This window comes from Temnothorax curvispinosus, unplaced genomic scaffold, assembly GCF_003070985.1.
Source record: "Temnothorax curvispinosus isolate PA1 unplaced genomic scaffold, ASM307098v1 QBEX01013419.1, whole genome shotgun sequence".
NCBI lineage: Eukaryota > Metazoa > Arthropoda > Insecta > Hymenoptera > Formicidae > Temnothorax > Temnothorax curvispinosus.
Window position 1 is genome coordinate 94,187 of NW_020223199.1, and position 25,035 is coordinate 119,221.

Genomic DNA, 25,035 nt, shown 5'->3' on the forward strand with positions numbered 1-25,035 from the left:
TTGCTGAAATTCGCGGTCGCGCGAAACTCGGATATTGATCGACAAGACCAGACAAAACTAATCAAACTCTACCGTCTACCGTCAACGTCAACAACCTCGTCTGTTAATTATCTGAATAATGTTTGATAAAATGATAAATGTCCGCGCCGCGACACACGACACGATTCGACATCGACCATCGACGGTCGGTCGGTTGACAATTGACAATTGACCGAATTGACATTCGTTCGGTCGGTTCGGTCGCAAGCGTCGCAGGCGTCGCGACGTCGCGAGAATGGTCGAGACTATAGAGAGTCTAGAGACTAAAGACTGCCCGACTGCGACTCCCGAGACTGGTCGAGGTCGAGCAGACTCGAGTCACCGAGACACAGACGCTCGAGCGAGTGACGAGTGAGCGAGTACTCGGAGTACTCGGAGTTCGGACTGTTTGGAGTTGGGTGTCGAGTGTCGGGTCGAGACTCGACGACTCCTACTCGAGCGAACGGGCCGGACACTGCCCGACAGGCGTTCACCAGGTGGCGACTGCGTCCAAGAGTCACCGTGATCAGGTTGATCAGGCGACTTGTAGCTTGTAGTCCTTGTAGGTACATACGTCAAGAGAGAGAGAGAGAGAGAGAGAGAGAGAGGTTGCGAGCCCATCGTGTGTCGTGTGTCGTTCCACCACATGTTGACTAGTTGAAAACGAGGAAAGAAGCGCGCATACTTTGCGGAGTCCGCGGACCCGCGGGCCCCTCGCCGCCTGCGCCACTTGCCGCTCGTCGTTTGTCGTTTGCCGTTTGCCGTTCGCACTTTGCGGACCGTCAATCGTACATACATACGTACATACAACATACTTTACGTACGTGCATATACATACATACGTTCTCTCCCTCTCTCTTTCTCTCTCTCTTTCTTTCTCCTTTCCTCCCTTGCTCCCTTCCCTATTCCCTAGACGTGAGCGACGTAAAGGTGAAGCCCCGTTGGCCGAGAGTCGTACGGACGGACGAACCGTAGAGCGCGCAACTTTCTACACTCTGTCGAGGACTGTGCAGGACTGAGGAGCAGTCAGCAGCCGTCGCCTAGTGCGTTACGTCACGCGGTCGTTGACAATCGTCGGAGCATCGTCGAGAGTCGAGACTCGAGACACGACACGAGCGTGGTCAGTGGTGGTGCTTTTGCTTGATCGCCTGTGATCGCTCGTGATCGCCTTGTCGAGTGATCGGTCGAAGCCAACTTGCGCGAAGCCGCTCGTACGGTCGCACGCTGTCGTAGTCGTACACGTCGTCCACCCCCGTCACTCGTCACTCCGTGCGTACGTATCGCATATCGCATATCGCTGATCGCTGATCGCATCGCGTACGCGCGTCCTCCGTTTGGGTTAGTCGGTTCGGATTCGGGCGAGAGACCGTCTCTAGCCTCGCGTCTCGGCTATAGCTTGTAGCTTGTAACCTGTAGCCTGTAGCCTGTAGCCGCGGTCGCTCCTGTCGAGTCACGGCTTAAAGTCACGCAACGCAACTGATCAAAGTCGAGTGCGATCGTCTTGCGCGCGTCGTGCATTCACTCGCCGTGAGCCACTTTGCTTGCATTCGGGCTCGTTTCGACATATAACCTCAAAAGCCTTCGTGAATGTTGATAGTTTTCGCAGCCTTCGCGGCCTCCTTTTCCTCCTCTTCTCCTCCTCCCTCTCATCCTCGACATTCTCATCTTTATCCTCATCCTTGCCTTCGCCGACGGCCTTCCTCCCTCTCGTGGTCAGTCGTTTCCGTCGTTCCGCGAGAACGTTGCCGACGAACGTAAGAGCGTCGCCGTCTACGGGCCTACGGATCTTTTCGACGTCGAGCGGTCATCGGTCAAGTAGTCAAAATTCCGGTCCCTACTAGGAAACGAGAGGGCCTCCAACAAACCGGTGGCAGAAATCCATCAGCGCGTGGCCAAGAACCGTCGGGCAAAATGAATAGCAATAGCAAGAGGAAGAACCGTACGAACAATAACAGGTACTGCCAATCACTTGGCTTTCCTCGTCAAGATCATAATAGCAGGTATAATATCCAACACATAGCGATACGTATATATCGACCATTAAAAGTAACTCCTTCTCCTTGATCCGTGCCTTCTTCCAGATCTCCACGGGCGCGCGGGCCGCAAGAGAGATGCGTCGCAGCCGAGGGGGTTTATAACAATGCTCATTTTATGCATGCGGTCACTAGCCACGTTGGCAACATAGTGCAGGTAGGTAGGATGCGACCGGCCAGATATAAGCTAACGTCTCTGTAAGGTTCTTTTCAAGGCCGCACACACACACACACACACAGACTTTGACTCCTCTTTCTCTTATCTATTTGCAGATTCAAACTCAAAATGGCTCGGTGTTCGAGGGCGTGTTTAGGACGTTCTCGAGTCAATTCGACGTAGTGCTGGAGATGGCTCATCGTGTCGAGAGCTCGGGAAAGATTAGCGTAGATAGCGTAGTAGAGAAATTAATTTTTAACCCGAAAGACGTTGTCACTATATCTGCCAAGGATGTCGATTTAGATTATGCTATAAGAGATACTTTCCAAACGGATACCGCCATTAGTAAGTTTAATGGTTTGATCGGCGAGAAGGAACTCGAGCCCTGGGATCCGCCGACTACTATGAATGGAGCCGATTTAGAATTGGACGGTGCCGCCGTAAGCGCATGCATTTATCACGAAAAATGATCCTATTCGTTTAGAAGGGTATGTTATTGTATTGTATTGTTCTATAAAATTTTTTCTCAATTTCAGAACGGTTGGGACGTGAACGAAATGTTTCGTAAAAATGAACAAGAATACGGAGTTCAAACCACGTTTGAGCCTTCCTTGGTCGGTTACACTCTACAACTACAACGTAAAGACACAAAGGATTATAAGGAACAAGAGCAAAAGGCTGCTGAGATAGCAAATGAGATCGAATCTCAACCAAATCACAAAGCTAGATTAGAACTGGAAAACGGCGATGAGGAGGAAAGATTTGCAGCTGTGGTGAGCTTCAGATTACATTTCAGAATTTGTGCTTTTATTCTCCCCTCCCCCTTGTCTTATCAGTCACTATTTGATTCTAGTCACGACCTACTGAGGGAAAATATATTCCGCCACCGTTAAAAAAGAAAAATGGTAATACTAGTAAACTGATGCGATCCGGTCAGAGCGAGCCTCCATCCTCGCCAGGAACCACCAACAACAAGAATGTCTACAGTCAACCCCCTCCGTCCACGGTCAATGTAAATGTCCCGCAGCCGAGCATGCCGGTGGGAGTACAGCCTGCTCATACCTCGGTGCAACATCCAGTATCCTTAAATATGAGTATGCCGCCCAACGGAGTGGTTGTTACGTACAATAATCCGCCACCGCCGTTTGTGCCTCCACCGACGACGCAGTCGCAGCAAGGTATGTTACTTGTTCGCACTTTCTTGCAAAGGTGAGATTCAAATGGAAAGTGCTATTTGGAAGCTATTTGGTTGCTGTTCGGTATACTTACTCTGTTCTATTCCAAGATTACTGTTTTTTTATCAATCGACTTTGCGAAGCTACTAATAATTCGTTTAGCGACTTGATTCGAGTTTCATGCTGCAGTGTATCATGTGTGTAGTAATAGCGCAATAATAATCTTCAATTAACCATAGTAGGGGCTCTTTGTATGTCGACGATGTCGATGAATATTTTACAATTAATACGGGGAATAACAATATTTTTATACTTTCCTTTGTAGCGAACGTACAATGTTCTCCCCTTACCTCAGGAAAGGTATCATTGACGGGCAGTGTATAGTTGTAGCCGCCTCCGTCATACGAAAGGCGCGTGCATGATTATGTGAATGATAAGTTTTCTTGATATAGCAATCCAGCAGAATCAATCGCAACCTCAAGTTACTCCTTCGATGGCGCAAGTAAACTTTCCACCGCAACAACAGACGCCCCCGAGTAAAATAAATACGGAGAAACGTGAGCGACCTGGCAGACAACAGGTTTATCAAGCTGATAAAGCGCCACCAGCACCATTTCCACAATCAAACGTTGCGTCTTCTCATCAGCAACAACAGTCTTCGCATCAACAACATACATCATTGACGCAACAGAACTCGGTAGAAGGGCAAATAGTCATACATAAGTCGGACCATAGAAAGGTACGGCACATACTCTCATTTAAATCTGTATTTTTTTTTCTCCCTTTTAATCGCGAGGCAACTTATATATGCCTATAAGTTTTACTTTAAGGTTCCAACACCACGTGGAAGAGAAGAACAGCATTCGGAATTGAGACAATTTGCCACGGAATTCAAATTAGCGGAATCGCAGGGGCCGCCAGATACCCCTCAAATATCCAGAAAACAACAGCATCAGCATCAACAAGACGTGCATTCCGCTACTCCAATGAATCAGCCGCATCACCAAGGTCCCCATCAACATACGAGTCCACAACAGCTACCGCAACAACAGCCACCTACGCAGCAGCATACCAGTCCTCATCAGCAACATCAAACTGTACAAGATGAACCAGTTACCAGTAAGCCACCACCTGGTCCATCCATAGTAAGATCGACAAGTCCGCCTCAGCAGCAACAGCAGCAGCAACAGCAACAGCAGCAGCAACAGCAACAGCAGCAACAACAACCACAACAACAACAACAACCACAGCAACAACAACAACCACCACCGTCACAACCACCTCAGACTAATACTCCGGTGACGGTGCAACAATCTCCATCGGAACCCGCGGTTGATAAGATAACTACTGCTTTTAAGAAATCTACTTTAAATCCAAATGCTAAAGAATTCAATCCAAATGCCAAACCATTCACGCCGGTAAGTAATGTATATCACCTGTTAGAAAGTTGAACCTGAATGGAAAGAATAAACGTTGTATCTTTACAATGTGCAGCGCTCACCTAGCACACCGACGCCTAGTCGACCGCATACGCCACAGACTCCTCAGTATACAGGGGCGACTATGCCCGCGACCGTTGTTATGCCGGCATACGTAACGCCAACAGCTTTCAGTCAACCACCTGCTCAACAAGTGGCAAGGTTCCGGAAGGGTCAGTATTCCCACGATGCATTTATATATCTCAAGTGCACGTTTCTTACGCGTTCAGGTGCATGTAATAATATAGTTGACAAGGTTCAAGTATTAATACGCTCGTATCTTTTTTGTAGTACTAATATAGATTTGAAAAGGTCCTTCAAAGTTTTCTTTGCTTCGAACGCGTTGTTCTTGATGTTCTCGTATACGAATCTCACGAATTCAAACTTGGAATCACTCGTTCTTCCAAAGTTAGTTTAAAGTCACGTGTAGTTTTTTCTCTTTCTTCCGTATGTATGTGTTTGTGCGTATGTGTGTGAGTGAGATTGACCATAATTACAAGTGTTGTAGCGTCGGCGTCGTATAAAACAAAACAGACACCGTGTGTAACACGAGGTATGTCGTGTTTTTTATAGTGCCAATGATGCAGCATCGTGCGCCAGATATAGCGTCTCAGATGCAAGTGGCCGCAGCGACGGGACAGCCGTTATTAGCGCCAGCTATACATCCATTCCAGGTGCCTTATCCAGGACAACCGGCGTACCAACAAATGGTACGAATGGTCCAGGCACCGCCGCCACCGCACATGGCTACTCCGTACCATCATCACCATGACTCGCAAGGTCCACAAGCCCCCGGGTTACAATACATGGGCCCGCACACTCATCCGCACCCTCACGTAGCTCAACAGCCGCCTAGCCAAACGCCGTCCCCGGCCAATCCGAATCAACCGCACACCCCGGGTGCTTATAATCCGCCCGGTACTCCACAGCCTACGTATCCGCAACCTCCGCCGCAAAGTCACGCGCCGAGCTATCCGATCATGTGCCCTATAATTCCATCTCACTTACCGTCAATTCCACCGCAACACATGCAATACCTGCAACCGCAGCCGCCTCCGGGTGCGCAGCAGACTATACCTGTCATTTTACCGCACAATCAGTAGCCGTGACATAAAGTAAAGGAAGAAAAGGAAGGAAGCACTGTTCTAGTATTCTGAAAAAGGTAGGATAAGACTTTCAAAATTGAGTTACTTTCATGATGGCCCCGATCGATCGGCTACAAATATACTGAGCGATATAAATATACCTATTCAGCGTCTCAATCGTCTCAACTTTGATGAGCAGCTTGAGAGTCATCTCGCGTTACATTTCGTTGCGGCAGAGAGAAAGAAAGGGGCAAAATAATTTCAGCCGGTAATCACGGCGAAGCAACGATATCCCCCGATATACCGAATGGTACTATAAACGGATTCTAAAACTGGTGTCTCTCACCAAAGAGAGTGTTGACCATCTTGAAAGTAACCTGTTATTCAAAAATATTCAAATGTAGGTCGATCGTTGAATGACCTATGGCCTGTATTATCGTCGAGTCCCTTGAAAATTTCGTTGATTATTATTTTAATCAAGTTTTAAAATTGTAAAATGATAGTTTATCATTATGCAATTTCGCAAAATTCTCTCACAAGTTCACTTTTGTCGGCGTAGCATGTGTATCGAAGAATATACCTATATCGAGAAAGGGTCGACGCGACTTTTTCGAGATCGTGCATTTTTATCGAGTAGTGCTCAACTCAACTGTCGGAGATAAGACGAGGACCGCTCTCGTTCAATAGACGTATTTTAAATTCAAGGGTTTGAATTTTGTCTCGTACAGAAGAAAGCTAAGCTTGCACTACTTTGTCAGGTCAGGTAACAACCAAGATTTAGCGAGAGAAACAAGATTGTTGACGCGAGCGACGTCATCTCTCTTTTGCGCTCTCTCCCTCCCGCCTGCCCGCTCGCCCCTCTCCTCCCCTCTCCCTCCTCTCTCCTCTTTCCTCTCTCCTCTCTCTCATTTTCTGTCTCTCTTCTTTTTTCCGTCGTTTTTAATTGAGATAATTATTGAAATTATACGAGAATAAAGTATATGGAAGTACACATGGCATTGCATGGCATATTTTTCTGCCCGTGACTGACAATGGGTGTCACGTCGATTTGGAGTAAGGAAGACGTCGGAGAAAAAAGAAGATGGGACGATATCGCGATTCCTTCGAGTTTAATTTGAGAACGAAATGAGCGATAATTAACGAAGCTGGAGTACGGCTTGCAGGGTAAAACACTAGCGAGATACGCGATTCTGCGATTTGTTGACAATGAGTTTTGTTACTTGTATCTGATATGCGAGGTGTTGATATGCGCGCAGGATCTTTGAACGCGAAAGATATAGACTATGCGAGATAGATACGCAACATGCGACGGCACATGGACGATCTCGTGCTATAACTCGGCGTTAAAAAACGGTGCGAACAGCAGGCATTCGAGAGGTACATAATTTGCATTTGCATGTCTTGGACATTTCAAGTTTACTATCGAAATTTCAATTTATTTCAATAAATTTCAATAGTAAACTACATACGTTTGTATAGCCGTTGTGTTGTACTCTGCACTAATGGCAGACAACCTGCGTTTTCCACATTTTCCACATTTTCCACATTTCTCAATGCTACGTACGCAATTAACAGACGCAAGATCCAATAATGAGAAAAGCGCATTGTTGGACAATCGATACGTTTATATTAGGTATGGCGCGACACGACGCGTGCTTAAAAAGTTTTTGTCGTTTGAAAAAGATAAAGATAAAGAAAACTCGCGATATATATATATATATATTATTAATAGCTTTGTTGCGCTCTCCAGAAATCCGGATTACTAAAGATTGGCGCATACATTTTTGCGAGATGTAAGAAAGGAAACGTGACGAGGCGCGCTATCGTTTCTTACATATATTTGGTGATTAATTTTTTTCATTTAATTTTACGCAAACGCGCTTGTCCGTAAAAAACATCCGTGCGTAATCCTGATGAGAAGAAGAGAACGTGATCGACTGTCACATTGTTACCTTGTACGTTTTGTAACGAAGACAACGTTACTCGCGGGGCGGCGACTTTTGGCAGAGGTGGGGAGCAGGACGATTGACGTACGCGAATTCTACGACGTGTTTGCCAATTATGTACCTCTTATCGACAAGTAAAAACATAGATACCACGGACTTAGAAATCTATCTGAACGTAGCGTATACTGCCACGTAGGTCAAGGGGGGCATGAGATCAGAGGCGAAAAAGAATTGCGTTTAGTAAGCCGGCATCGTATCTCTTCAAAATGATCGAGCACATAATGCACAGTCGCCAACTCTTTTTCTACCGAGTACTGACAGGATTTATAGAAATTTATTATAAATCTCCTTCCTAATCGACGATCCAAGAATAAAGGGGATATTTGTGCGCTCGCCCCGCGCCCGCGCCCGCGCCTCGCTCAATTAGACTCGAAAGGATTAAATTTGTATATCGTACGATATTAAACTTGTATTTTTGTCGCGTAACCACGCGTGGAATGCGAATGCGTTGCGCGTGCGACGAAAGTATATTTTTATTTTGCGTGCGTATATGCCATATCGGAATAAGGGGTGAAGGGGAAGGGGGGAGGATTAAAAAGGGGAAGAACGGGGAGAAAAGTCCGTTTGTTTTATTCGCAGCTAGAGATATACCTACGCATTGCCAAATGATTTGTCGGCATTTGCGCGGCATTGACTGACGTCGAGTTGAAAAAAAGGTGGGCAAAGTATTCCCCCTTTCCTTCCCTAATCGCCGCTAATCTCAGTTTCCCCTTGTAGAAGGCTCCGTTCGGATGAATTTTTAATCCGCGCTCGATACCGATTGGGAAAAGAAAGTTAAACAACTATACGGCCTTAGACCTAATCGTGTATATAAACGGAAGGAAGCAAAAACAACTTTTGCCTGAGAGAGATAGTTGAATGTGTGGCATCGTTAAACAGATTTTATATTAAAGAGATTTAAAAAAAAAAAGAAAAACATCAAAATAAAATCAATACGTTAAAAACCAATTTTTTTGCGTGATATCTCATCCCCTTCTTGTCCTCTCACCTCGCGTATATAGTTTTCGAAAAATTTACTCAAAGCAGAACATTGTCTTGGATATTTCTTTAATTTACATTTGAAGCAATACGCCGTGCTTCAAATATAATGGATTTTATTATAATTGGTTCTTTTCTTGTTATCCTCGCTTCTATTTAATCTCATCCATTTGATTTTTGATTGCATGTATGTATGTACGTCTGTACGTTGCCGCCAATGTAAACCGGATTTTTTACGCATGCGCGATAAATAACTAAAGCCCCTTGCACAATAGGCGATAGCGAGACAGCGACAAAGTTGCTGACGAGGGCCTCCGCACAATGAAAAAATATAAGGAACAAGGAACAGATTGGCCGCGTTCAGGAAACACAACTGTTGAATGAGCGCTCATTATGATTGGTTCTTACACTTAGATCCGGATTAGAACCAAAGGTAAGAACCAATCATATTAAAGAATCACTAACCGCTCACTCAACAGTTGTGTTTCCTGAATGCGGCCATTAAGTATTATTATTCTTCAATTGAAAGAAAGGAGAAGAGGAATGCTTTGAAGTCAAACCTGACGCTTTGTGCCGCGCGTCAAGTGAACCGCAGCCTTGAAAAGGCACCTTACTTCTAGGGACACTTGTGGTTCTGGAAAGCAGCCCTAGTTTGAAATTACACGTGTGGTGCGACCAACGACACAGCACATGTCCCATGTTGATGATGGGTTATGGGCACATGGGTCTGGGTGCAACATTCGTGTTTTAAATGGATAGATGAAATTATTCCCTGATATTATTTCGGAATAAACGGAGAGAAAAGAAGAAGATCACAATGAAGACACAGAAATGGGAAGAACTGGATGTGCGATTGAGTGATCCTATACTGCAAACGCTCAAAGAGTTGAGATTTTTCAACATGACACCAGTTCAGGTAACATACCACATACATCGTCTCACAATACCGACAGAAACACGCTTGTGTACATATACACGTCTGTTTAGTATTTCGTTTATAGACGCAACATTTATATTATGATATGATATGATATGATATGTTTTGTTTCATTTCTAGGCAGCATGTATACCGTTATTATTGAACGGTAAGGATGTTGCAGCGGAAGCGGTTACAGGCAGTGGCAAGACACTCGCTTTTCTTATTCCTCTACTGGAGATATTACAAGTAACCTTTCAACTTTTCAACCTCTTAACCTCTCGTTCTCGCGTGCATTTATCTTTCGAAACGTTTAGAAAATGGCAGAAATGCATTAAAACAAATATTACTTGCGCTTAAAGACATAGACAGATTAAGTGAAAGATTTGTCAATCGCACATACATGAGAGATAGAAGCTAAATTAACGTAGACATGATTTATGTTTACTTTTCTTATTTATCTTCTTTTCCTATTGACTATTGACTAACTGTTCTAGAGCGATTTATGTTTTAATGTAATATAATGTATTAAAAAGTTTTATCGCAACATGTGTATAGAAGCGAACTGAAAAATGGAAGACTATGGAGGTAGGAGCGATAGTGGTTAGTCCTACGAGAGAACTGGCTACGCAGATTAGTGAAATTTTAATCAAGTTTTTGGAGAAAATACCATCGTTGACACAAGTATTACTGGTTGGCGGTGTGACGCTTAAGAAAGATGCAGAGAAATTGAAGAAAGGAGCTAATATTATTGTTGCCACACCTGGTAGATTGGAAGATATCTTGTCTAATCGTACGTCCATCAATTTGAATCTGTGTGTAAAATCTTTGGTAATTAGCTCATCTTCTCGTCTAAAACAATCTCATTTATATGCAATAGAGATTCCCAAATTATTAACTACTAAAGGTATTTACTTTTGTTCTAGGAATTTCTTGTATTAGATGAGGCAGATAGATTACTAGACTTGGGATTTTCTGCGACTTTAGATAGTATTTTAAGCTATTTGCCACGTCTTAGAAGAACAGGACTGTTTTCTGCGACACAGACGAAAGAACTGCAGCAATTGATTAGGGCAGGACTGAGAAATCCAGCGTTAATCGTTGTAAAAGAAAAGTCTAATGTCTCCACGCCTGTAAATTTAAAAAATAATTTCACACGTGTCCATCCTGAGTACAAATTGCCAGTGATGATAGATTTTATACGATTAATAGGATTTAGAACCAAGTACATGATATTTTTACCTACCTGCGCGTGCGTGGATTATTTCAGTCGAGTTATACAGGCGTAAGTGCATAATTGACAAATATCTGTAATAATATTACAGCTTTATTTGCTACTAAATTCCATATACTTAATTTTGCCATCTGAAATGTCTCTGTTGCTTTTCGTTCGCGACATTTTTACTTTATTGTCAAACAACACAATTTTTTCCAATTTATTTTCTCACCGTAATCACAAAAGTAATAATAGAGATGTTTCAGATCAGATTAGGCAAAATATTCTCTACAAGTGGTTGTATGCAATAATGCACGTATGTGTTTATGTATATGTATATGCGTGCACATATTTATTACAGACTATTACCATCGATAAATGTACTTGCTTTACACGGTAAAATGAAAAGCAAGAGGTATAAAGTATTCGATAAATTTCGACATGCCGAAAATGGTATTTTAATATGCACAGATGTAATGGCTCGTGGAATCGATATATCAGAAATAGACTGGGTATTACAATATGACCCTCCCTCTATGGCTAGCAGTTTCGTACACAGGTAACCTAACAGGTGTTACATAGTATTATATAGAAGCAAATATATATTGATCAATGTTTTAAAGATTTATTCTCTAACTCTAAAACGTGATTTTTTTTATCGTATAGATGCGGTAGAACCGCTAGGATTGGTAATGAAGGAAACGCATTGCTGTTTCTTCTAGAAACAGAGAGTGCGTATGTAGATTTCATTAAAAGAAATCAAAAGGTCGAACTGCATCGAATGGAAACAAAATTGAACGAGGATACCGTTGATGAATGCTTACGGTGTATGAGGCAGATGCAACAAAAGGATCGACTTATGTTTGATAAAGCCAACCGTGCCTTTGTTTCATATGTGCAAGCGTATAGTAAACACGAGTGTAATTTAATTCTTCAGTTAAAAGATATCGATTTGGGAAAATTAGCTATGGGTTTTGGTCTTTTGAGAATGCCAAAAATGCCAGAGCTCAAGGGGAAGAATGTGTCATCTTTCGTTTGCCCTGAAATCGATGTAAACGCGATACCTTATGCAAACAAACAACGTGAATTGCGTAGGATTAAAAAATTGAGCGAATACCAGAACACTGGCGTTTGGACGAATAATTACAGATGTAAGCGAAAGCGAACTGAATCCTGGTCTGAAACCAAAAAGAGAAAACTCGAGAGACAAGAGAAACGAAGTAAACGAAAGGAGAGGAAGGAATTGAAACAATTTTCAACAACTTGCAATAAAAAGAAGAGGAAGCGAATAAATGACGAAGATTTTGAGCAATTGGCGAAAGATATAGCATTAATTAAAAAATTTAAGAAGAGGAAGGTAACTCGTCGATTTCTTCTGTATTACAAAACCAAATCTCCCCCCACCACCCCTCTTTCTTTCTCTCTCCTTCCCCTCCACACACACTCTCTCATACTCTTAACTTTTCTATTTTTATTGTTTTGTATTTCATATTTTGTACCTTCATCTTTAATTGCAGATATCGCAGGAAGAATTTGATACGGCTTTCGAAGTCTGAAACTATTGGACATAATTGCGCGAGACATGTTTAAGATATACTTCGATCAAAATTCTCATTTTCTTAATATTTTCACTGTACGTGGTTCTCTCAAAATATATTATACATGTGAAACTTGGTAATGTAAACGCACAGTTAGTATTTTCTTGCGATTCCTTTCCTTTGAGTTAATTCCTATAAAATGTTTACAGAATTCGTATCATTACGTAGGTAAATGGAGCGTTAGAAATTGTCGCGTTTGTGACAAGTGAGAAATGTTTATTTGCAGGAGATAAGGATCGCTCAGAGGGGATTCATTTGTTGTCTTTGCTATGTTATAAGATTTGACACGAATACGAAGCTCAAGCGTGCAAATAAACGCACACGATAAAATGCAAGACTCGCCTTTGTATGCTCTGCTCGTCTCTATCTTTGTTGGGTCTTTAAAAGCGTCCCCACTACGCGACGGGGCCTGGATAACGCGGTAGAAGGGAGCGAAATCTACTAACACTACTAACAGGCGTTACGTGGTACGTGCAAGGCAACGCGCGCGCGTGTATGTGTATGTACATGTATATGTATACCTTTTGAAAGAATGGGGCTGTCTGTGTCTCGGAAAATCACAAAGTATTGGTATGGATAGTCATGTCGGATAGTTGCTTCGATGATTCATGCACATTCGTGTTGTATGTCAAGCGAATGCACGAGATAAATTTACGTTAAATATAAGAGTCGTCTTCCAATAACAGAGTCTTATTCTCATGTTGGAAAATGGAAGAAGACATGACAAATCGCCCAAAGTGGCTGTTGGAACTGGAAAGTCGTAAGCGGAAGGTACCTACGTCAAATTTCAACATATACCTGTACATATACTTTGGTTAAAAGTCGATAGATAAGAGGGAAACGTAATGTATATAAAATTAAGATTGAAAGAGAGTCAATTGATTGTATCGTGCTTTACGTTTGCTCAGCCACGTTTAGCGCACGAAGCTGGAGCTGGTGCACCATGCACAAACTGTAATTCCGCGTGTCCTGGTCTCGATCTTCATTTCTGGCGAAAAATTTGCAAGAATTGCAAATGCGGTCGAGATGATCACGATGTCGATGATGATGAATTCCCGCAATTTGATCTGCTACTTGGACCAAGCCTTGGAAAGTTTAAAAAGAAGTCCATGCGTAAGTATTATTTATATACATAATTAATCGCAATTATATAAAAGTGTTATATTTCTCACTCTTGTATAGTTGCAAGTTACAAGGTATAAAATTGTAAATTTTTAAAAAATCTATCAAATTTAACACGAATAACGACACTACTTTTACGATCACATACGTAACATTGAACGTTTTGTTTGTTTAAAGTACAATAATATATGGTCAAAACACAATTCCTATTTCTGAGTAAAATTCTGAGTCAGATTCTCTTATACAAAACTTAATATCTTTATAAGATATAAAGGTATTTTTATGTGTGCGTGCGCGCGTGTTTGTACATATGGTATGTATATGTGATAGATACACGCACCACATCTACCTCTTACATTAAAAATTGATCTTTAGGTTTGCAAGTAAATAATAAGAAACAAAACGATGGTGAAACTACATTCGAGTGGGTGCCGCCAGATACAACTAAAGAACTTGCTGTGGATTATATGAAAGCTTTGCCTGCGGAGAAATTGCCGATTAAAGGATCCGTCGGTGCTGTTTTGAGAAGGCAATTGTTACAGAAACAACTTCCCCTTCATGATATCGATTTTAAAGTCTGTGATGAACTTAGCGAACAGGAGCAGAAACAATTTGAAAAATATTTAGAGAATATAAAGAGATATGTAGGACAAGGCAAAGTGATGAAGGTAAGTCATAGCGACTTGACTCAACAGCGTACATCTCAACAATACATCTTATTTTAGTTGCAGATTTGTAAGATTATGTAAATATCACACAGATATTTACATATTTGAGATTTTTTTCTCAAATGAGAGTGCTTCAAGTGCATTTATCTATTTCTCTAGCGCGCATTTATATTTCGTTTCGCATAATGTAGATATTATTATTTTCAGATGTTCGGTGCTCGTCCATTTGATCGTTCTCTCATGACACCTGTCAATGCAACCGATATGCAAAAGTGCAGTCCACAGCATAAATCTCATTCTCATGTATCTTCCACTGGTGTTCAATTACGTACACCGAGTAGCTTTGCTGTAAAAGGTCCGTATGCGAGGCATCCGTATGAAGCTCAAAATAAACGAGACGATGAGGTATCTAGTACAAAGGAGTATAACTATACTCTAGACAATGTGTCTGCCAACAGCAGTATCGCGAGATCGCAACCAATCGAAGGAAAATTGACTTGTGAGAATTTCCAACGTGTACACGCGCACGATACTGTATCGGTAAAAGGTATAGATGGCAAGATAGTTAATTCTTCAATTCTTACACATCTCGCTGAGCAAGAAATCGTATCCGCTCGCGAGAGGCATGCTTTCGGAAATTACACTCCTCCTCACGGAGGAGACGCTTTCGAAGGAGGACACGGAGAAACGCGATGCCTGAACGATACCGCGTCGTACATCGCGCATCCAGAAGATGCGCTGCTGGCGGACGCGCTTCTTCCGCCCAGTGCGATACATGCCAACGATATTATCGGAAGCACACTGGACGAAAAAGGATTGACGTTTATAAGGGAGAAGCTCGCCGATAAATATAACGTCGCGGAGAATCCAGTCGCGATGCGCGCTGTTTCCAAATCGCTTCGACCGTTAGACACGAGTAATACATCGTATCCGCGTAGCGGAGGAGTCAAGGAAAATGATACTCCCGCAGGTGTCGGCATCAGGTACGCAGAGAGAACGGAGAATATTATCGCTGCTGCGAAGAACCCTTTCGAAACGGCAGAGATAATCACTCCTTTAGAAGCAGAGAGAAAGATGTATAAACCTCTGTCTGAAGTAATCGAATCGACCATTCTACCTGCCAGTAGTACCGATGTAAACGAACGAAAGCGATGCGGCGCGGGCGGTTTGTTATCGAATAGCAAAGTGGCGAATAACGATTCACTGGTGACGGATACAACTAAAGCCTCAATTACGGAAAGCATTGTGGATCCATTATCGAGCAAACGCATTTCCACAGATCCTACTTTTCCCACGTCGAACCTATCAACGCAAGCTCCTGATTCGCAAAAGCCTATCGATGCAAAATCCAATCCGTTGCAAGTCGAGTTGAGTAGTGGGATCCTGCAACCGTCCCTCATACATTCTGAACAGTTGCAAAATCAAGTGTTTCCTCACATCGTTGGAAACTTGAACGAACAATGCGTACAGTATACGCAACTTGCGGACCGTCTAAAAGATACAATTGAGAGCTTAAAGCTGGACTCGACAAGAGTGCACGAGTGCGAAAAATGCCACGAGGACATACGCGTCGGCGACGTAGTCGTAATCGCGGAGAAGGCCAATAACGCATCCTGGCACCCTGGCTGTTTCGTTTGTTCGGTATGCAACGAATTGCTGGTGGACCTCGTATATTTTTATTACAAGAATAAATTGTATTGCGGAAGAGACTTGGCTGCATTTCTAGGAATTCCTCGATGTTTCGCTTGCGACGAGGTAAGTGTGCAGGACATTTCTCATTTTTTAAACGCACATTTTTTTAAGCGCGGGTCGCGTTCTTGCCGTTCGACCAATTTCAAATCGACTTGAATTAACTCGGCAAAAATGTCGATCGAAAGAAGAAATCGCTCATTATCGTAACTTTTCAATTTACAATACTATAAAATATATGTAATATTGAAAGACTAAAAATTCTTTCAAAGACTATCAATTGTAATAATAATTTTTTATTATTATAATTTTAATAATTCATTATTAGATATAACTTTAATAAATTTTTTCAAGCCATAAGAAATGGCTCAAAATGACAACAGTGGTGATTCGACTAACCATTTCTATTTGCTGCAGTTGATCTTTGTACGGGAGTACACGGTTGCGGAAGGGCATAATTATCACGTGAAGCATTTTTGTTGCTGGGACTGTGACGTACCATTGGCTGGGCAACAATACATTACCGAAAACGATCGACCATTGTGTCTGCCTTGTTATAAAAAATCATATGCAAAAACATGCGCCGCTTGCAATGTAGTGATTGCCGCCGATCAACAAGGAGTAGCTATAAAAAATTTAAACTTTCACGCGACTGAAGTTTGCTTTTGCTGTTACAGCTGTAAGAGAAACTTACTGAACGGCAGAATGGCGATAAAGAAAGATAAATTGTTTTGCAGTAAAGAGTGCATCGCAAAGTTTTTCAATTAGTAAATCAATAATATATAATAGACAAAAAAAGTCCGACTGCTATTTTCTGACGTGTCGTTTTTTTGTTGAGAGAGAGAAATATAATTACGTAATTCCATTATGAGAATATAAGAAACATGAAGTATTAAAACGTAAAATGTGTCATTAATTACTACTAATAGTTAAGAAAAAGTCACGAACCTGAGAAAATGTATTATGTACGAGATTTTGTGACGTAAATCAATTATAATCCGATTATAACTTTGTTGTAAACCGAAGATGAATAATAATTTTTGTTTAACTGTATTTTAATCCTTTTGTTTAAGCCTATAGTGATTTTCGTACGTATTTATCCGTACGAAGAGTACGCTAATGAATCGCCAAAGATTTTCGTTCTGTATGTATGCAGAAATACAATAGGCCTGTTCGTTTTCGCTTCGGAACTAGTGCAATTAGAATGAAATATATTTTCTTTCATCCTAACTTATTGCACTTGTTCAGAAGTGCAGCGGAAACGATAACAGGCCTAATAACTCAAGTTTCTTTCTCTCTCTATCTCTCTCTCTCTCTCTCTCTCTCTCTCAACTTTAATAATTTATTGTTGTAGTGTCTACGTACATACATACGTTAATTTATGAAGCGCGATAGTCATACATTTTGATTCTAAAGATGGGAGGGAAAGACGATAGAGAATGTTTTTTCGTTGCGTTTCTTTACAATTATATTTGAAGACGTAAAAAAATAGGAATAGATTTGTGTTCAATAGCTCTTAAATGTAAGTTTCTTATACACATTTCAGTTATGTCTTTAACATTAGTTACGTGTAGGTTTGATGAAGAATAACCATGCAATTACTCATAAGATATTCAATATATATCTATATATGCTACGGGTTAATTTCCAATACTTGAAAATAAAGCGTTATTCTTTTAATTTAAACAAATTATCATCTATCTCAATCGTTCGATAATATAAATTTAATAGCTTTTCTTGTTCCCATCTTCAGTTTTCTCTTCATATTTATACAGTAAAATTTATCATCCATTATCAAATATAGAGGTGCTACGTGCTACAGAAATTTCGAAATTACCTTTCTCGTATCAGCTATTAGCGATTTACTTCAGGAATAACGAGTTGATGTAATAAAAATTCAAGTCTTTTCGGTATTTCTAGATATCAATATACAGTTACATAATTTACCGATACTAAATATACGATATTTACGTTAAACTGCGGTATAAGAAATAACGATAATTACGATATACGATATACGAAATTTAATGATAATATAAAATATTCCACACATATGCACGTACAGGTACGCACTGATACACATCATTCAACAATCATCAGGAATCATCTTGCAAACATGCCATGTTCTTTATTCCGAATCGCTATCAACAACAGATTGAATACGCCTAAACGTATTACGAGCCTCTCGATGTCGCGGCGGCGTGTCCGGAGGTGTCTTCTTAACGTTTTCCATATTTCTTCGTGCACGCGTAACTCTTCCTGAAATAGAAACCAATTTAACGTGCGCGCTATGCTCATGATATCATTAATTAATATAATATAAATTGACACCAAAAAACTTAATAATATTTACCTTTATAATATTTACCTTCAGATATAATATTCGACGTGTCCAGTTCGGATTCCTCCCTTATTTCTCGCGCTCGTTTACATTTTTCCAACGTTGGCCTGCCACTAACGCCATTTTTTTCCAACAATTCCTTTAGGCGCTTAATTTTTGCAGCGTTACTTTTACAATCAGCCCAAATGTCATTGTAACATTTTACTCTCACGCCAGCGACACTTAAATATTTCTTCAACGCTTGTATGTGTCTATCTTGTGGTTTCTGAAATAATTTAAAATCTTGTGGAAAAAAACCGCACAGCGCAGCGATTAACTACTATACTTACAGCATTACTACGTCTCCCCCTTCTACCTTTCATAGATCTCTCTTCTCTTTCGGAATTATCGCTTTCATCTTTATTCGAAGATTCCTTTCCTGATAATTCTTCCTCTATTCCATTTTTAGCTTTTGTCGTTTCATCTGCTCTCTCTGCTTCAGTCACGTCTTCATCTTCGTCGGATGTACATTGGGTATTCTTCTTGTGGGACGTTCCTCTCATACCTCTACCTCGTCCTTTTTTTGACTCAACCAAGCGATGTTTGTTCGATGACTTCTTCGCGGTCGGAGATGACTTTTTCATCTTCTTTTTTGTTCGCGGACTGTAATCCTCATCGGACGTGCTGTTCTGGCTATCCTCCGAGTCAGAAACCTTCAGCTTACTGAAACTTGTTCGCGAATCTCTTCTCTTCCCCCTGGTCTTTTCTGATTTAATCTTCAACGTGTCGGCGAGCACTCGCTGCGAATCAGACTTTTCTCTATCTGACGAACAGTCTAGTTCCGATTCATTTGGTTCGGCTTTGACGATTATCGTCTTTGGCCGTGGATTTGCATCTTTTTCGTTTTCGCTCTCAGAACTCGAATCATCTTTGTCACTCGCATATTCAACCGAAAGCTCCAGTCCATCTACCACTTCTGTGTCCACAGTACGTCTTTTGCCGGTATGTTGTTTCCCCATCTCATCCTTCTCGCTGTCTTCCTTTTCATCTATCGTTTCGTCGATTTCTTCTTTATCTACCTTATTGCCTTCCATTCTTACTTTCTTGCTTTCAAGAATGGACATTACATGTGTATTTGTAGCAGGCTTTTGGGCTGGACTGTCCTTTTTTAGTATATATAACATATATATAAAAAAAAGACAGAATTATGAAGGGCCCAGATAACATCTCGTTCATTGTATGCGCAAATTAAATTAAATCTAATAAACAGAATGTATCTCACGTAAGCTACGTTTAAGGTCAAAACATCAATACAATTTGGATCACACTACACTACAAAATATAGTAGAAAAAAAGTGGTTGAAGGGAAAAAAAATTGACACGCTACATATAGGAGGGAAGAAAACTTAATATAGATTTTTGATATCTAAAGATCAACTGTCTAAGCTTTTGGTAGTGATGTAGTTTGTATATTATTACCTCATTTTCAATAATTTCCTTCTTAACATTTCTTTCTCCAGGACTATTGTTCAGAGCAATGTTATTCTCATCTAAAGGGCTTTCATTCCCATTATCTCGTTTCACGTTGTCACCCCGTTTCTCTTTATTCTCCCTGTCTGTATCCGATTCAGACTTATTCAGGGATGTCGCTTGTACCGTTTGCTCATTTTCTGGACACAATGTATATTTTTCTTTCTTTACATTACATTCGTCTATATTGTTTTTGTCTGAAATAATTTCAGCGTTGTCATCTTTTATCATTATTGATTGTTCGTCGAAGGAACTTATTTGCCGTTTTTTAGCAGGTAACTCTGCGTCATCTTCAGAATTTTCTACTCGTAGCCTTTTCCTTGGTAGTATACCGTCTATAGAATCTGACGACAGTTGCAATTTGTCCATGTCTCCTTCCTCAGTTTCACTGTGATCAGATCCTACCATTTTATGATAGTGACCTGAAATAATTGCACGTTTCATTGTCAAGTATTGTAAAAGGAATACATAAGCTGAACGATGAGACTTGTCTGGTGTGCGTGTACGTGTGTGTGATTAAAGACACGTAGTTTTGTAAAAATGTCAAGAGTGTAAATAACAAACCCTCCTATTTTACGTTGATGAGAAGGAGCCTTACATGTACCTTTCAACGACGCCAATTATATCGAGGATGTGCTGAATTTCAACGACGTAACGATTTTCCTGCGTGTTGAATTACGTTAACTGAAAAATTGTTTCTCGTCAGTCTCGCCAGTCTCGTCACTCATCGAGAATCAACAATCTTGCAAAGAAAATTTGTTGCGTTGCGGATAAATAATGATTCAAACTATCGATGTTCCTATATAAATCACGCGCAACACTTTCGTTGTCGCAAAATATCAATAATTCTAAATTATACGTATTGTCACTTTACCACAAATATTCACATAATCATCATAATTTACGATCGCGTAAATACGTTTGCGCGGCAAAATCTACACGTTAATGAATATGGAGGATTCCGGATTCGTTCATATTCGTTTTCTAGGGAGAAGAATATTACCAGAATTACCTAAAGCCTTAAGGTAGGTTTTCATGGGCAATGAAATGCTGCAGGCTGCAGGGCGCAGCAGCAGCAGCGAGAGCAGCATTTCACTGCCCATGAAAACCCATCATTACATAGTGTATGGAGATATGGAGATGCACAACACAACACAGCCTGTGTGAACAAGTTTTTGAGTCGATATACTACATAACAACACATAACGAGATATATAAATATCTGTTGATTCAAGAATTCAAGAGAATTATTAAAAAACGATCCCAAAGAATTATTAAAAGACTGAAATACCGAATTTCTCAAACATAGCAGTTTGCTAGGGCGAGCACACGGTTATGGTACGTCTTATTTGCTACTTTATTTCGTTCTGTATAAACGCTGTACCATTTCTGTATTCTGTATAAATTATGTGCATTACTAGTTGTATTTTTTTACAGGATCGCATAGATACTTGTAAAACACAAATTGACAAAGTCAAATACAAGAATGAAGATATCGGCTCCGTTGTGCACAGGAAATCAAGCAAAAAGTCGAAATCTAAAAAGAGAAAAGTTAATAAAAAGGAAAACAAGAAGCGTGAGAAAAAGAGAAAATGCTCATCCTCAAGCAGCGTGAATATCAAAAATTTTACAATTCTTAGTTAACATTTATACAACTGTACGATACGATATAAAATTTTTATGAAATATTTTTAGGAAAACGACGACGGCGATGAATTTGAATGGGTAGAGAGAAATGATGGAGGACAAGTCTCGTCGTGTACTATTGAAAATCTTGCTGATCGTAAGGTACAAGAAAATCAGATTAAAAGAGACGAATGGATGAATGTGGAAAGTTTTGTTCCATATTTATCGAAGCCCATTAGTGCAAAACCACAAAGATCAGACATAACGAAGGAAGGCAAGGCTGAGATTCTTCCAAATGAACCAGGGCAAAGTGACAGAGAATTGAATCCATACTGGAAAGATGGAGGTGATGGGTTACCCCGAAGGAATCCAGGAAAACCTGACAATCCCAAGATTTTCGATGCAACGTGGCTAAAAAAGAGTCTTCGGCGTGCCGAGGAACAAGCTGTTCGAGATGGTAAATGTCTAGAGGAAGTGGCTGCTGAACGTTGGGGTGTAAGTTAATTGAGAGATGACACGTTGTACGAAATGCTACATTAATTTTATTAATGATAGAAATAAACCTGTTTTTCTTAGTCCCTAGAAACTATACGAACGATGATAACCGAAGCAGAAAGAGTGTCCAGTGCCGAACGGAATAAATTGTATCGCAAAAGGTCACACAATGACAGAAACAATGAAGATTCCTATAGAATTTCCGGTCTGAGAATGAGAAAGCATTCGAGATCGAGATCTAAAAGTAGAGACCGTGTTGAAAAACACACAACATCTGACTACTCGTCCCAACGTCGCGCAGAGTTAAAACAAACTTATCAAAGACCCAAAGATAACGACGATTATTATCAACGGACTATGCCCGCCAGTAGTCGTATGAAAAATTGGAAAAAAGATAAAGAACGTCAAGTTATCGAGTTACCTGCATCCGAACCGAAAGAAGTCGATTTAGGGAACATTAACAGCACGAATGACATGGATGAGGGACAAAGCATTGTTTTGACCGAAGCGGAAATGAACAAATTAGGAGCAAGAATTATTAAAGCTGAATTAATGGGCGATGATGTATGCTTCCAGTTTTATTAAATCTTGTTAAATGTCACTTTTATATATAACTTGTTTCAATCTTACGTTTTACTTATTGGAATGGATTTATTTATCTAGGAATTGGCAGCGCACCTTAAAATCCAATTAGAGCACGCGAGAAAGCACGTTGCATCATGCAGTACCAATGCGCAGGAGGATAATGTAATTCTCACGAGAACCGATGCAAAAGGTACGCGCATTTCTCTTTCGTTTCAAATACGTGTGAAAATGAATCACGCTCACATTGAAATTACATGGAAGTATATGCATATTAGGTACTGCAAGACCGATACAACCTAGAAGTCAATCTAAGCGAGAAAATTACGGAAAGAAGAAAACTATCGAGACACATATCTCTGGTGAGAGAGTGCGCCATTTCATAGACGATGATAAATATTCCTTACGAGAAATGGTGAGTAATGGTTTCGAAACGATTAGTCTCGAAAAGTCTCAAATGATTGTAACGCGCGCACGTGTAACGCAAATTTTTATTTGGCAGTTTCAACGAGAGAAAGGAAGGTCCACGAATGAAGACGAAGCAATTTTCACTAAACTCGCTTCTAGAGTAAGTCGATTGAGTGAACTCGAACGCGTTGAATGAATATTGAAAATAATATCGAAAATAATATCTCCTTTTGCAGAGCATGGATCACATGGATGATATATTTGAGCGACAAATTATACAAACGGATTTGGAAGCGAGACAAGACAAGTTGGATCGTACACAGGCGATTAAAGAGCACAAAGATTTATCTAAATGTATGGACACGTGTTGGTGGTGCCTTGATTCGAAAAATATGTTGAAGCACATGGTCGTTGCAATGGACTCTGTGATTTGCTTAAGCCTGCCCGCTTGTACCTCCTTGAGTAGTGGTCATTGTATATTGACTCCTGTACAACACGTGGCGTGTCAGTTGCAACTAGACGAAGATGTATGGGATAGGTTGAAGGTGATTGTATATATATATATATATATATATATAATTAGTTTCACATCAGTACCACCGTCTATTATTCTACACAATGACATGAACGTGCATGATACACACATTTTTACAGGAATTGAAAAGAAAATTAATAAAGATGTTTACGAAAGAAGATCTTTATCCGATATTCTTTGAAGTGTATAAAAGACGTTGTAAATTTTCACATATGCAATTAGAATGTATTCCCTTACCGAAAGAGATTGGCGAGTTGGCACCGATATATTTTAAGGTAAGCAAATAATTGCGTTACAATTACAATATAAGATTTATAATTGTTAATCTTTAAACTTTAATAGTTAGCTTCTTTCTTTTACAGAAAGCTTTATTGGAATGCGAAATTGAATGGTCCATCAATAAGAAAATTGTCGATCTAACATGTAAAGGTATACGCCACGCCATACCGAATGGTTTATCATATTTTATGGTAGAATTTGCTTCGCATCCTGGTTATGCTCATGTGATCGAGGATGAGGAAATGTTTCCGCGGAATTTTGCCAAGGTGAGACATACTCACTACGTATTATATTAAAATTATTCACTCCAAGACTTTTCAGCTTTTAACGTAAACTGATGCTTTTTTTTTTTTTATTATTTTTTTAAGGAAATAATAGGAGGGATGCTGGATTTGGATCACAACCTGTGGCGCAAACCAAAAAAACAAAGTTTTGAGGAACAAAGATTAAAAGTATTAGAATTTACAGAAAAATGGAAAAAGTATAATTCTCTACAATCGGAAAGTACGTAATCGTTTTACTCGGAAAAAAATGATACAATTGTAAATTTAAATTTAATTGTGGATATTTTTTATTCTTAAATAAATCTTTAATCTCTGTACATACAGCGTTAACAAATATCACGTAGTTAATGAATTTTACATATGTCGATATATAGTTCATGGTTATACGAAAATTTTGTAAAATTATTTCTCATCGTAAATCACTGTAAATCACTCAAACTGATGCTTTCCAGAAATTTCTTTTCGTCAAATGTTGTTAAATGATGATACATCAGTCTATCATTTTTCTATCTGAAGATTCATTTCGTTAATAAAAAATGAACATTTTCTTTTCACGTTGTAGAGAAAAAAAGAAAAGATGAACTTTAACTAAAAAGAACAGACCTATTGACAGCAACTGCACATGATTGGGTTGCAGAAAGAGAAAGATACGCTTTCTCTTTCTCTCTATCGCAAGATTTTGACGATATCACCTTATGGCTAGACTCTAATGAAACCAGTGCAGGATCGCGAATTGAAGACTCAGTGGAAACTAGGCTTGTGTTATATATATATATATATATATATATATATATATATATATATATATATATATATATATCTGTTTACTGTCACTGT

The 25,035-nt window shown here is 40.2% G+C and overlaps 5 protein-coding genes across 12 annotated transcripts; 4 read left to right on the forward strand and 1 right to left on the reverse strand.

Moving 5' to 3' along the window:
• The first annotated feature begins 384 nt into the window (after window positions 1–384).
• LOC112463526 (ataxin-2 homolog) lies at window positions 385–8,900 on the forward strand. Of its 6 annotated transcripts, none has more exons than XM_025029958.1 (10): window positions 385–580; window positions 1,860–2,018; window positions 2,100–2,208; window positions 2,325–2,648; window positions 2,745–2,981; window positions 3,062–3,386; window positions 3,836–4,122; window positions 4,202–4,801; window positions 4,878–5,034; window positions 5,435–8,900. In XM_025029958.1, exons 2-10 carry the CDS (start codon window positions 1,930–1,932, stop codon window positions 5,962–5,964), a joined length of 2,658 nt encoding a protein of 885 aa, XP_024885726.1. In that variant the 5' UTR covers window positions 385–580; window positions 1,860–1,929; the 3' UTR covers window positions 5,965–8,900. The 6 variants fall into 6 exon arrangements, with proteins under 6 accessions (XP_024885726.1, XP_024885727.1, XP_024885730.1 ...); XM_025029959.1 differs by having other exon boundaries at window positions 502–584; XM_025029960.1 differs by lacking the exon at window positions 385–580 and adding an exon at window positions 1,077–1,138.
• A 551-nt stretch (window positions 8,901–9,451) lies between these two features.
• LOC112463523 (probable ATP-dependent RNA helicase DDX55 homolog) lies at window positions 9,452–12,752 on the forward strand. Its single transcript, XM_025029952.1, has 7 exons — window positions 9,452–9,846; window positions 9,988–10,095; window positions 10,405–10,677; window positions 10,773–11,131; window positions 11,424–11,621; window positions 11,729–12,419; window positions 12,580–12,752. Exons 1-7 carry the CDS (start codon window positions 9,748–9,750, stop codon window positions 12,616–12,618), a joined length of 1,767 nt encoding a protein of 588 aa, XP_024885720.1. The 5' UTR covers window positions 9,452–9,747; the 3' UTR covers window positions 12,619–12,752.
• A 420-nt stretch (window positions 12,753–13,172) lies between these two features.
• Window positions 13,173–17,198, forward strand: LOC112463522. The gene is made up of 5 exons (XM_025029951.1): window positions 13,173–13,431; window positions 13,569–13,773; window positions 14,158–14,450; window positions 14,658–16,205; window positions 16,557–17,198. The coding sequence occupies exons 1-5, from the start codon at window positions 13,369–13,371 to the stop codon at window positions 16,905–16,907; spliced, it is 2,460 nt and encodes an 819-aa protein (XP_024885719.1). The 5' UTR covers window positions 13,173–13,368; the 3' UTR covers window positions 16,908–17,198.
• A 1,044-nt stretch (window positions 17,199–18,242) lies between these two features.
• On the reverse strand, window positions 18,243–20,955 carry LOC112463524 (nucleolar protein dnt1-like). Of its 3 annotated transcripts, none has more exons than XM_025029956.1 (5): window positions 20,594–20,955; window positions 19,939–20,411; window positions 18,810–19,622; window positions 18,508–18,745; window positions 18,243–18,398 (listed from the first exon to the last, which is right to left on the reverse strand). In XM_025029956.1, exons 2-5 carry the CDS (start codon window positions 20,395–20,397, stop codon window positions 18,268–18,270), a joined length of 1,641 nt encoding a protein of 546 aa, XP_024885724.1. In that variant the 5' UTR covers window positions 20,398–20,411; window positions 20,594–20,955; the 3' UTR covers window positions 18,243–18,267. The 3 variants fall into 3 exon arrangements, with proteins under 3 accessions (XP_024885724.1, XP_024885722.1, XP_024885723.1); XM_025029954.1 differs by having other exon boundaries at window positions 18,493–18,745; XM_025029955.1 differs by having other exon boundaries at window positions 18,493–18,745; window positions 20,588–20,955.
• Window positions 20,956–21,109: 154 nt separating this feature from the next.
• Window positions 21,110–24,966, forward strand: LOC112463543 (CWF19-like protein 2). Its single transcript, XM_025029983.1, has 12 exons — window positions 21,110–21,327; window positions 21,427–21,600; window positions 21,685–22,110; window positions 22,192–22,674; window positions 22,774–22,885; window positions 22,971–23,107; window positions 23,195–23,260; window positions 23,337–23,645; window positions 23,755–23,910; window positions 23,998–24,180; window positions 24,283–24,418; window positions 24,761–24,966. Exons 1-12 carry the CDS (start codon window positions 21,325–21,327, stop codon window positions 24,784–24,786), a joined length of 2,211 nt encoding a protein of 736 aa, XP_024885751.1. The 5' UTR covers window positions 21,110–21,324; the 3' UTR covers window positions 24,787–24,966.
• The last annotated feature ends 69 nt before the right edge of the window (window positions 24,967–25,035 follow it).